This window comes from Vombatus ursinus, unplaced genomic scaffold (assembly GCF_900497805.2).
Source record: "Vombatus ursinus unplaced genomic scaffold, bare-nosed wombat genome assembly UNPS02008961.1, whole genome shotgun sequence".
Lineage (NCBI taxonomy): Eukaryota > Metazoa > Chordata > Mammalia > Diprotodontia > Vombatidae > Vombatus > Vombatus ursinus.
In genome coordinates, this window is record NW_020948739.1 from 15,476,331 (window position 1) to 15,489,950 (window position 13,620).

A 13,620-nucleotide genomic window follows, 5' to 3' on the forward strand; every position below is an offset into this window, starting at 1 on the left:
GTTCACATCTTCCCAAGACACTATACTGCTTTTCCCTTTAGGCTTGTAAAGAGCAAATGACTAAGGGAGCAAAGGGGACATATTGAAGAGGGACATTAATAATAGCCAGTCAGTCAACAAACATTAAGTACTTACTACATGCCAAGACCTGTGCCTAGCTCTGGGGATACAAATCAGGATAACAGTATAACTTGTTTGAAGATAGCAGTTTGCAGTTTTCTCCCCCTTAGACTGTGGGCTCCTTGAGGGCAGAGAACTGATTGCCTTGCTGTGCAACCCCAGTACTCAGCACAGCATCTGGCACAGAAAATTTGCTTAATAAATAAATAAATTTATATAAATTAATAAGATGAGTTTAATAAATGTTTGGTCATTTGAAGAACTCACTCCTGACCCTAAAGGAGCTCACATTCTAGTGAGAAGCAGCATACAATTAATTATGTACCTATAAAATACACACAATGTAAATGAGAAGTAACCTCAGAGGGAAAACACTAGAGGAAACCAAGAAAGGACTCTTACGTAAGGTAGGGTGTGAGCCAAGGCTTGAAAGAAGACAGAAAGCACAGGTAAGAATGAAGAGCACTTCAGGAATGGGAGACAACAATGGAAAAGGTACAGAGTCAGGAAATGAAGTGTTGTGTGTACAAAACAGCAAGAGTGCCACTATCACTGGACTGTAGTATACAGGTAGGGCAGTAAAGTAGGAGACTAAAAAGGGAAAAAGGGTCTAGGTAACAAAGGACTTTAAAAGACAAACAGAGGAACCTATATTTGATCCAGGAGGTAAGTAATAGGGATCTGCTGGAGTTTGTTGAGCTGAAGGGTCTGTGGTTTAAGATCACTTTGGCAGCTCTCCAAAGGAATGAAATGAATTGGGGAGGGAGTAGAGTCAGAGAGACAAAAGCTACTGCTTTCGTATGAATGTGAGATAATGAGGGCCTACACCAGGGTGGCAGCTGTGCGTAGAAAAAAGAGTACATGTAAAAGAGATGTGAAGGTAGAAAATAGACCTGGTATGTGAGATGAGTGCAATTGAAGAGTTGAGGAAGACACCAAGCCTGGATGACTTGCAAGGGTGGTCCTTTCCTCCATAGAAATAGGGAAGTTCAGAAGAGAGGAGTGTGAGAAGGAAAAGACAATGAGTTACCTTCTTCTATAAAGCCTCCATTAACAAAACTAATAATTTAATGACCACAGGATAGTCCTATATACGCAGGCCATCTCACGCATCACCAGGATCCAGGAAACCCATCCCCATGACAAACAAAATCTTACTGCCCTTTGACTTCAGAGCCAGAGGCTGCCATAAAGTACTGCCCAGAATCCAGAATAACAACCCAGAACACATTTATCCCATTGAGACCATGGTATATCATCTTCACTAGGTTCCTCAGTAATAATATGTGCTATAATTTTTTAGGCTAGCATAAGAAGTTAACAACTGAGTAGCATTTATATGCCACTTGTGCAAAGAATCAAGAATACAAAGAAAAAAGCAAAAGTGCTTCTGCCATCATGAAATTTATTTTCCAATGGGAGAGAAAATATATACATATGTATGTATATACATGTATGTGTATGTATGTATAGATGGGTTTATACATACACATGTTTGTACATGTATACATATAGCATATATTCCTATGCATACCATACATGTATACATATATGTGTGTGTGCATATACATTATTCCAGAGGTGTCAAATGCTCACAACACTCCTTAGGGTGGCCTGAACCAGATTAAAATGTAGTTCCTAACTGATTTTAATGGGTGATGTAGTAATTGAAAGAAAAAATGTATAAATACATATGGTTTTCTAAGTCAATAAGCGGCCCACCTGGATCCTCATGTACAGTTTAGTGTCAAGTCTGACACCACTGTTGTACAAGATCCATGCAATATGCTGGGGTGACCAGGAAAAGCCTTTGGTAGGAGAAAGTGTCTGAGCTCAGTTTTAAAGGAAGCGAGGGATTTTAAGAAGCAGAGATATCATGGGAAAGGATATCAAGCATGGGGGAAAGCCAGAGCAAAGCCACAAACAAGAAAGATGCAAGAACAGCCAAAAGAAAAAAAGTCTCTATGACTGGACCATAAAGTGAATGGAGAGGAGAATGTCAGACACCTGGCAAGACAGGAAGGCAATGAGCTTTGAATACCATATAAAGTTTACATTATATCCTAGGGCTGATAGGGAGATATTTTACTTTTGTGAACTGGGGTTGGAGTTATGGGATAGGGTCTGAAACATAGTCAGACCTGCACTTTAGGAAAATGACAGCTATGGGGAATATGAAGCAGAATAGTAAAGAGACCTTAGGAAGGGAGACCAATCAGGAAAAGACCGATTTCAATATTAAGGTGGCAAGGCCCTGAACATGTTGATAGCTCTGCAAAAAGAAAGAAGGGGACAGAGACACAAGGTAATATAAAGATAGAAATAATAAAGTGAGTAATAATAAGATGATTAAGGGTGATGAGGTAAGGATGACACTAAGTAGGGGAAGCCTAGGTGACTGGAGGTGGGATGGAATGGTGTTGCCCTCCATAGTAACAGGGAAGTTTGCAGTAGGGGCAAAGTTGGAGGGAAAGACAGAGGAATTATTTTTTTGACCTACGTTATTATGCAACATCCAAGGAAAATCCATCTCAAGATACACAATAGACAGTGTGTGATATGGGACTCAAGTTCAGCAAAAAAAAAAAAAAAAAAAAAAGATGGACTTCTAGATCCAGAAGTCAGCTGCAGAGTAATAATAATTGAAACCATGGAAGCTAATAAGATCACCAAGCGAGAGAGTATAGACCAAAAAGAGAAAAGGTCTCAGAACCAAGCTTTGGAGTACAATCACAGTTAAGGAGTTTGATAAAAGTAAAAATCCAGCAATGGGAAATGAGAAAGTAGTCAAACAGGTAGGAGGAGGGCTTGTCATGGACTCCCGGAGACCAGAGAATGTCCAGAAGTAGAGAGCTGTCAACAGTTTCAAATGCTACAAAGAAATAAAGAATGATGAGGATTGGGAAAAGACCATTAGATTTGGCAATTAGAGATCATTAGTAACTTTGGAGAGAACAGTTTCAATTGAATTACAAAGTCAGATTGCAGAAGGTTGAAGAATAGAGTGTTAGGAAAGGAAGCAGAGACACTCAACATAGACAGTGGCACACAGGTAAGACATAGAAGGGGAACAGAGTTCCACCATGGATCTTGCTAATTGACAGGGAATGCTGGAAAACCACGCTAGCTTCCTTGCTTCAATTAACTCAAACAGCCTAATGAGATAAACTGACTATGAGTGGCTGAGACCGAGAAAAGTTCAGAGAATCAAGGATTATGTGGAGGTAAAAATGAGGGAGGTGGGAAGAGAGCATCTAGGCTCAAGGCTTTCATGTTTTATAAATGAAGTTGAGGCCTGCAGAGATTAAGCAATTTACTCAAGATTACACAATTGGCTACAGTCTACGAATGATCTATTCTTGACCCTGGAACCCTGACACATTTTAATGTTGAGAACTGGGTGAAGACAGAACAAGCTACCAAGAAAGGCTTTTTATTCTAATTTAAGGTTCAGGATGAATTGTGTCTGGTTTTGTTTGCTTTGTTTTTAAAGACATTTAAACATCAAGATAGGAAACTCTTCCTTAAACTTTTTTTTCTTGAAAAGGATCTAAATGGTTTCCTTGTTACTGTCATTTTATGCTTAGCTATTTTAGAGGGATGTTTTTGCCATTTAAGTGGGATTATTATTATTATTAAATTGGGTGGGCTGGAATAGCAATACTCTAGTTAGAAATTCCTAAGTTCTATCCATGCCATACCACTTGCACCAACAGCTGGTAATCAGTTATGTACTCAAAGTACAGTTTTGATTTGAGAGTTTGTTGAAAATCATTTTGGAAGCTGAAAACTCTAAGTTTTACAGATAAGGAAACAGGGACCAGGCGAGCTTATTTTGCTCAAGGTTAAATAGCTATTGGTGGCAGAGCTGGGGTTCAAACCCAGGTCTCTGAACTTCCAATCAAAATATCACAGGCCACTAGAGAATTATGCTTACATATCAATGTATTCCAAAAGTTTTATCAAAAAACCCACCCCCCCAAATAGAAATGTTTCAGTGTATTTTAGATTTAAGGGATTTTACAAAATGAACCCATAAGAGACATCAGCTGTAGAGCAGAAGAAAACACACTGGCTTTTGATTCAGAAGATCCAGGTCCAAACACTGACTCGCTCTTTCATTGCTCTGTGACACTGTGTGAGTCACCTGACCTCTATGGGCCTGATGTTCCTCATATGTAACATGACTTGAGTTGTACTACATTGACAGTAAGGTCTCTTCTGGCTCTAAATCATAGACCTGAAGCATTTGTCACAAACAAACACTAGAAATAAGCTAACTCTAATAAGTCATCTTTGATATCAAAAACCAGTAGCACTGATTTAGGCCCATTCTTTCTACAGGAGGGCTTGAAATCATTTTGCTGATTAAAAAAAAAATACTCCAAGTGAATCCAAAAGAGCTAACTTTTAAAATTCCTTACAATTTTAGAAAGGTGTGTGTGTGTGTGTGTGTGTGTATGTGTATGTGTGTGTGATGGCTAAAGTTCAGTTGCCAGCTAATGTCCATGGCAGGGGTAGCTAAGAGTTTGGGCCATTCATGACCATAAATAAATACACTCAGATGTTTAATAAATTCCTGTAGAAGGCAGAGGATTTATAAGCATATTTGAATTTCAACAAACTTGAATTTCACACCAAGAAACCAAGCTAAGTCAACACTCCACACAATGATGCCTCTGATCAACAGTTTAAACTGTTACCTTTAAAAACTAAAGTGTAAATAGAAAGATCATAGGACCATAGATTTAAAGTTGGAAATGAGCTTTTAGGTCATATGATCCAAACCCTCATTTTACACTTGAGACTGAAGTGTCAGAGACTTTGAGTGACTTCTGACACATTTGTTATAAGACTTGTTAATTGGTCTTCATCCATCCATCCACCTCTTCTTTCCATGGGATTCTTCCTCAACTTTATATCCCTATTTTCTGTGCTATAATAAAAGATGACATTTACATAGGATGTTAAGATTTACAAAATACTTTACATATTTTGTGTCATTTGATCTTCATAACAGTCCTATACAGATACTGTTACTCCTTTTTTACAGATGAGGAAACTGAGGCTCAGAACTTTGATGATACCTAATGTCTTGTACCTAGGAAGTATTAGGGCCCTACGTCTCCACTGATTTTTAAGGTTGCTCTACCTCCTAGCTACAGATAGGTAGGCAAATTTGAGCTTTCTCACCAGAGCTCTGCTGGAAGCTAGTGTTAACACATTCACAGAGACAGTGTGTTTCATAAACACACACTATGACTTAAAAATGACAGATAATGAATTAAGACAATCTATGCAAAGCACTTTGCAAACCTTAAAGTACCGTACACACATTAGCCATTACTATTATTTTCTGACCACTCCAACTTCTGATTTGGAATGAGAATGTCTATTCAATACAAGCAGATTATCCATGATGAACAGTCAATACAGATTTGTGAAGAACTTGGGCAAATCAAAGAATCTTAAGAAAACTAGCAAATAGCTATCATTTTATACATTGGCTTAAAACAGTCTTGTTACTAACCATTCCTCTTGCTCAAGACAAGCAAATTTACCTCAGGTCAATAGAAAAGAACCTTGGGTTTCATTGATTTACTACAAGCATAACTATAGCAAAGCAAAGGAGTTAATATTTGTGTATCCACTTCATAAGGCTGGCTCACAGAATCCTCACCCTACTTCCTCTTTCCTTCTTTTTTTCTCTTTCTTTCTTTCTGTAAATAACTTCTCCAAATAAAGTCTTCATTTTTAAAAGTGCATGTGAAACCTTGTCTATGGTAAGGTTTTCCTGAAGAGGGCCCTGCTCATAGTCTACTTCGGCAGCATTACCAAACTAATCACAGCTGGACCATCTGAATAGGGACCCTGAATAGGGACTTCTACCATGATAGAATCAGCTTTCAAGTGGGAACGGAACTTAAGAGATCATTTATTGCAACTCCCTCATTTTACAGAGGAGGAAGCCCAGGCCCAGAAAGGTTAAGGAAATTGTCTAAAATCACAACTACAGTGTGGTAGAGCCAGGATTTGATTCCTACTTTCCTGACTAGGAGTGTTTTTGGTTTTTTGGTTTTTTTTTTTTTATTACTGTGCACCAACCTCCAAGAGTGTGCACTTGTAAGACTGACAGGCAGGAATTTAGAACAGTCTCTTTGTCAAGGTAGAAATGCCCAAAATGGATTTAGTTCCCACAAATAGGGCATTCTATTCGGACCTGTTAAGCTGACTAGTTCAAATTAACAATATTTCAAAGTATATACTTTATATTAACAAGATTTACAGAAATTAAACCAACTCTAGACATTCCACTTAGAGTATTGGATTTCTCTAGCTATTCCTAGGATCAACAACCTAGAGCTGGAAGGGATCATCAGAGGTAATTAGCCCAATTGACTCAATTTATAGATGAGAAAGATTAGGCACATGGAGGTTAAGGGACTTTCCCCAAGTCACACAGGTAGTATCAACTTAATTTCCCAGAAATTTAAAGGCACTGATTTTTGTAAAGGATGAGTAATTATGCTGCCATTCTCATACAACCTTCTAGTTATAATCATTCCTCAACATTAGCCTTTTCTCACTCCACTAAGTCAAGCCCTCCTCACTTCTTACTTAGACTACTGCAATAGCTTCCTCATTTGTTCCTATACCTTAAGTCTTCTCCTTCTAAAATTCATCTTTCACATAGCCGACAATGTGATTTTCTTAAAGGAAAAGTCTGACCATGTTATGCCCTCTTCCTCACTTCATAAATTTTAATAGCTCCCTATTACCTATAGATCAAATGTAAACTGCATTGGTATTTAAAGTTCTTCACAACTTAGCCTCATTCTAGCTTTTAGCTTTCTTACACATTCCTACACCTCTATATGATCTACCATACACTGATACTGACCCAACGTATGTTGCTCACACACAACACACCACTGTCCAGCCTTCATAGTTTTGCACTAGCTACTCCATACCTGGAATACATATCTTCCTCATTTGTACCTCCTGGAATCCCTGGTCTCCTGTAAGATTAAATTCAAACGCTGACTTCTGCATGAAACCTTTTCTGTACACACCAGCTGCAGGTATGTTCCTCTTCAAGGTTATCTTTTATTTGCTTTGTGTGTTCTGAGTGTACCTTTATATGTACAACACATATTGTCTCCCCAACTGGAATGCAAACTCTTAGAGGGTAAAAATTATTTTTGTCTTTAAATCTCCAGCACTTAGCACAATGCCTAAAATAAAGTAAATGCTTAGTATTCTTGTTGGTTGACTGAATTACCACTCTTTCCTCTTCTTAGATCTCAAATTGCCTCCTACCTATGCTAAACCAATTTTTATTACGCTTATTTCATTCATTTACCACAAAGTAAACCTTTATCACTCACAAAGATAATAGTACACAGATATTACTAACTTTTTGTTATATATGGTAAGTTAAAATATTGGTACACTCTATTAAGACATACTGATATACCAATTTAATGTTAATTACTGCTCACATTAGTTTTTAAAAAACAAGAAAATAATTTAAATGCTCACTTGCACATCTGTTCATGTCTGGTGCTCTATGTCCATAATACCCTGATGGGCATGAATGTAAGCACTCTCCATATTGCCTCATTCCTTCTCTTCGAAGAAAGAAGAATAGCTTTTGTTGGCACCTGCTGCATCCATTATCCTTTGAACAAGACAAACAACCTTTGCAAATTGGATTTGATATGTAGCTAGCTGCAAAACAAAAACAAAGAAGTAAGATGTACCATTTTGAAAAGTTAGGAGTCTTAGGAAGAGGCAGAGATGTAGGGGGGGAAGGGACAGGCCTTAGTGATAAGATGGGGCAAGGATTAAAACTTTTTAATTAGAATGTATTCTTTATACATTCTAACACCAACAATAATGCATACAGCATTTCAAGTTAACATTAATTCTAAATTTATTCTAATTCTAACATTAATTCTAAATACATACCATGGGGGGGGGGGCAAAGCCAAGATGGCAGAGGGAAAGCAGTGACTGTCTTGAGCTCTCTCCCAAAGCCCTCCAAATACCTAAAAAAATGGCTCTAAACAAATTCTAAAGCAGCAGAACCCACAAAAAGACAGAGTGAAACAAATTTCCAGCCAAAGAGAGCCTGCATGGTTGATCAGAAAGGTATATCACACCAGGTGGGGAGAGGAGCGCAGTTTGGCGTGGGTGCACAGGCCGCAGCGACCCTGGAGCAGGCCTCAAAGGACTGAATCACAGGCAGCTGTGGCGGTTTCCAGACTTCTCAATCCCTGAATGCCAAAGACAACTTAGAAGGTCAGTGGGAAAAGTCTGTGACTGCGGTGAAAGAGGAGCTAGGTATCAGCCACAAGCCTCCAGCGTGGCCCGGGAGAAGTCTCAAGCGCAGCCCAAGGGGGCTGTGGCTTTTTCCTGAGCTTCTGGCCCACAGACTGAGGGGGAATCAAGTGACTGATCAGAGGGGGATTGCAGGGAACTCTTTGTCAGTGCTGAGGCAGGAATCTCTTGCTTTACAGGTGCTTAGATCTGGGTCACAGTTCTGAGGGGCGGTCCTTGGGCAAGGAGGAAGGCTGGAACGGTGGAGCTTGTTGTGGCCATGGAGAGGAAACACCTCACCCCTTAATATACCACCTTGGAAGAACTGAAAATTTACAGGTCCCTAGAAGTATCTCTGAAAACAGTTGTACAAACCCCCGAAGCTTGGGACAGTACACTCTTCACATTGGAAGCAGACTTTTACCTTAACAAAGAGTTTAAAACTCTAATAATTGGCCTGGATCATAAGTAAGCAGCACAAAAAGAGTCAGACTATATTATCTTACTTTGGTGACAAAGAAGATCAAAACATACAACCAGAAGAAGACAACAAAGCCAAAGCTCCTACATCCAAAGCCTCCAAGAAGAACATGAATCAGTCCCAGGCCTTGGAAGAGCTCAAAAGAGATTTTGACAAGCAAGTAAGACAAGTAGAAGAAAAACTGAGAGTGATGCAAAAAATCATGAAAAACAAGTCAACAGCTTGCTAAAGGAGACCCAAAAAAATATGAAGAAAATAACACCTTAAAAAATAGCCTAACCCAAATGGCAAAAGAGGTCCAAAAAGCCAATGAGGAGAAGAATGCCCTGAAAAGCAAAACTGGCCAAATGGAAAAGGAAGTCCAAAAGATTACTGAAGAAAATACTTCCTTAAAAATTAGAATAGAGCAATTGGAAGCTAGTGACTTTTTGAGAAATCAAGACACTGTAAAAGAAATCCAAAAGAATGAAAAATTAGAAAACAATGTGAAATATTTCATTGGAAAAACAACTGACCTGGAAAATAGATCCAGGAGAGAGAATTTGAAAATTATTGGACTATCTGAAAGCCATGATCAAAAAAAGATCCTAGACATCATCTTTCAAGAAATGATCAAGGAAAACTGTCCTGATATTTTAGAACTAGAGGGCAAAATAGAAATGGAAAGAATCCACCTATCTCCTCCTGAAAGAGATCCCCAAAGGAAAACTCCTAGGGATATTGTAGCCAAATTCCAGAGTTCCCAGGTCAAGGAGAAAATATTACAAGCAGCCAGAAAGAAACAATTCAACTATTGTGGAAACACAATCAGGATAACACAAGATTTAGCTGCTTCTACATTAAGGGACCGCGGGGCATGGAATACAATATTCCGGAGAGCAAAGGAGATAGGATTACAACCAAGAATCACCTACCCAGCAAAACTGAGTATAATCCTGCAGGGGAAAAAAATGGTCATTCAGTGAAATAGAGGACTTTCAAGCATTTTTGATGAAAAGACCAGAGCTGAATAGATAATTTGATTTTCAAATACAAGACTCAAGTGGAACATGAAGAGGTAAACAGGAAAGAGAAAATCATAAGAGATTTATTAAGATTGAACTGTTTACATTCCTGCATGGAAAGATGATATTTGTAACTCATGAGACCTTTGTCAGAATTAGGGTACTTGGAGGGAAAAAATTATATGTGTATATATATATGTATAGATAGATAGATAGATGGATAGATAGATGGATAGATAGATAGAGGGCACAGGGTGAGTTGAAAATGAAGGGGTCATATCTGAAGAATAAAATTAAGGGGTGAGATAGGAATATACTAGGAAAAGGAGAAAGGGAGAGGTAGAACAAGGTAAATTATCCCACAAAAAAAACAGAAAAGAAAAGGCTCTTACAGTGAAAGGGAAATGGGGAAGGTGAGAGGGAATGAGTGAATCTTATTCTCATAGGATTTGACTTAAGGAGGGAATAACACACACTCAATTGGGTGTGGAAATCTGCCTTACCCTACAGGAAAATAGGGGAAGGGGACAAGAGAGTAGGGGAATGATAGAGAGGAAGGCAGATTGGGAAAGGGAGTAATCAGAAGCAAATACTTCTGAGGAGGGACAGAGTCAAAAGAAAGAATAGAATAAATGGGTGGGTGGGATAGGATTAAGGGAAATAGAATTAGTTTTTCACCGCATGTCTGCTATGGAAGTGTTTTGCAAAACTGCACATATATAACCTACATTTAGTTGCTTGCCTTATCAATGAGGGTGGGTGGGGAGGGAGGAAGGGAGAAAATTTGGAACCCAAAGTTTTAAAAACACATGTTTAAAAAAATGTTTTCACATGCAACTGAGAAATAAGAAATACAGGAAATGGGGTACAGAAATCCATCCTGCCCAACAGGAAAATTGAAGGGGAAGGGGATAAGAAAAGTGGGGGAGAGATAGAAGGGAAGACAGACAAGGGGAAGGGGTATTTAGAATGCATTGCATCTTGGGGTGGGGGAGGGGCAAGATGGGGTGAAAATCTGGAATTTAAATCTTGTGGAAGTAAATATTAAAAACAAAAAATAAATAAATAAAATTACCATAAAAATTTAATGAATAAATAAATAAATAAATACACATCATGGTGTAACTTAATGAAGTCAGACTAGAAATGATCAAGTTTGACTCGTAGTTTTAAGGATAGAAAAGGCAAGCATAGTTACACTATAACTAGTAACAAAGATTATATACAGAAGACTTATATAAAGAAGACTGCCTTCTCTGAAGGTTTGGCTTCAAAATTTCAAACTGTACCTAAGAAAAATTAGTATATTAGTCTGATCACCATCTTAATTGTTGTTGTTCAATTGCATCAATCACGTACGACTCTTCATGACTCCATTTGGGGTTTTCTTGGCAAAGATACTGAAGGGGTTTGCCATTTCTTTCTTGAGATAATTTTATAGATGAGGAAACTGAGGCAAACAGGGTTAGGTTACTTGCCTAGGGTCACGTAGTTAGTAAGCATCTGAATGCAGATTTGAAATCAGGTCTTCCTGACTCCAGGCCTGGCACTCTATCCATTGTGCTACCTCGCTGCCCTCACCATCTCAATAACCACTTTTAAAAACCTCTCAATGACCTTGGGCAATTGTTTCAATATATTCCTGTTACAGAATTTTAATGATTACCTTCATCTGATCCTGTATATAGTATGTAGATAGTTGTTTTAATCTTGTCACACCCATTAGACTATGGGCTTCTTAAGAGTAGGAACTGTCTTTTGCCTTTCTTTGTATCCCCATTGCTTAGTATGGTGCCAGGTACATGGTAAATGCTTTATAAATGCTTGATAACAGCTGGTGAAACTAATCATTTCAGATTAAGAGATGATGGCATGCTCTGTCCTGTGAAGAACTAAATTCTAGTAAGCAAAAGGACTGCTGATCTCATACATGCACATATTGCCTCCAAGGATGTAGACTATACTCCTTCCATGGCTACTTGTCATATATCACTTTCATCCATTCCTCCCATAGGCTCATCACTGGGATTCCACCCAATATCTTAGGCCCTTCCTTATACTGTCTTGAGCATAGAAACATCTGTTAAACCTTGCTGTCAACTAAGTGACTGACCCACCCAGTACTCACTCATACATTTATCTGATTATATTCCTTTATATTACTTCTCCTAAATAGCTCCTCATGTTTAACCTTTTGCAGATTATTTATGTATATCATATACTCCTCCATGGACATTTAGGTGACTCTAAGATTCAATTCACTGGTGATCATAACATCATAAACTTACAGTCATATCACTAAAATATTACTGATGTGTTTAAAAGGGGACAGAGGAGGAAAAGAAGGGGCATTGTTTCAGAGATAAGCTTTGGAAGTCACTAAAAATATTTTGCAATTCTTTAAAAGCAATCCAGCCTTCTCTGCCCACCTGTTCAACTCTGAGTCCAATTCATCATCCATTTGCCATATCTGTCCAAAAAAAGTGCTAAAGATTGTCTATCTTACTGCATAGAAACAGTCAGACCACTAAAAGGGCAAAGGAATTAAATATGGTTATGAGAAACCACAATAAATTACATGGAATGGTGAAAAAAGTTAAAAATGATTTATTATAACATGTGATAATCTTTTGGAACTTAGAAATTGAGTTCATTTTTTTCGTTCCTAATGCTAGATAGAATTTTGAACTTTTTTCATGAATCTCTTTGTCCTAACAATATAAAAGCCAGTCAAAATGGCACAATGAGTATTTATAATTGAAATATATTTCAACATAATAATTATATGGATTAATATCAATGCCATTCAGCATTATTCTAAGCGTGACCACAAATAAAGCATGAAGAACATAGGGAAAAGAATTTCAGAGTTGGGGGGCAGCTAGGTGGCACAGTGGATACAGCACCGGCCTTGGATTCAGGAGGACCTGAGTTCAAATCCGGCCTCAGACACATAACACTTACTAGCTGTGTGACCCTGGGAGAGTCACTTAACCCCATTGCCTAGCCAAAAAAAAAAAAAAAAAGGAATTTCAGAGTTGGAAGGAACTTTGTAAATCTAAAACCAATGATTTTATTTTCATAAGGAAAAACCAGAAGGGAAAGAGTGAAGAGAAGAGGGAACACAGAGTTCCTTACATAAGATTCTGTGGATATACCATCCTTATAGGTAAAATTCCTGCACCCAATTCAAAAGACATTTATTGAACTCTCTCTGAAGGACTAATGTAAGCAAGGTGCTTGGGGCATGGCAGGGGTGGAGAGAAATACAAAATATGAATGATGCATTCCTTGCCCTCAAAGAGAATAAATCTGCCACTACAGTATAATATCTCTACCCAAACAAAGGTAATACAAATTAAAGTGTGGAAATACATGATAGTCACAAAAAAAAGCATCACTATGTTAACCGAGCTTACAGGAGAAAGGAATAATTTATGTTTAGGATTAGGGGGTGGAGGATCAGAGAAGTCTACATAGAGTAGGTGACATTAATGGTAGGTCTATAACCACTAAAATTAATGCTAAGCAATATTCAGATATATACATATATGCATACATGTATACATATATGCATACATGTTTTTTCTTTTCTCAACTTCTGGGGAATCAGCTGATTCATTTTCATTTGTGATACTCAGCCAAAATTTAATCAAAATTTGATTTAAAAATTAAATTATATTTCTAAATCAC

General features: G+C 38.0%; 1 protein-coding gene across 2 annotated transcripts in view; it reads right to left on the minus strand.

Annotated features, from left to right (window-relative positions):
* Nucleotides 1-13,620, minus strand: part of RSPO2 (R-spondin 2) — a 258,597-nt gene that overhangs the window by 124,645 nt on the left and 120,332 nt on the right. For both annotated transcript variants that reach the window (XM_027849992.1, XM_027849993.1), the window contains one exon: nt 7,663-7,851. In XM_027849992.1, coding sequence (XP_027705793.1) covers nt 7,663-7,851 — 189 coding nt within the window. The remainder of the gene's footprint in view (nt 1-7,662; nt 7,852-13,620) is intronic.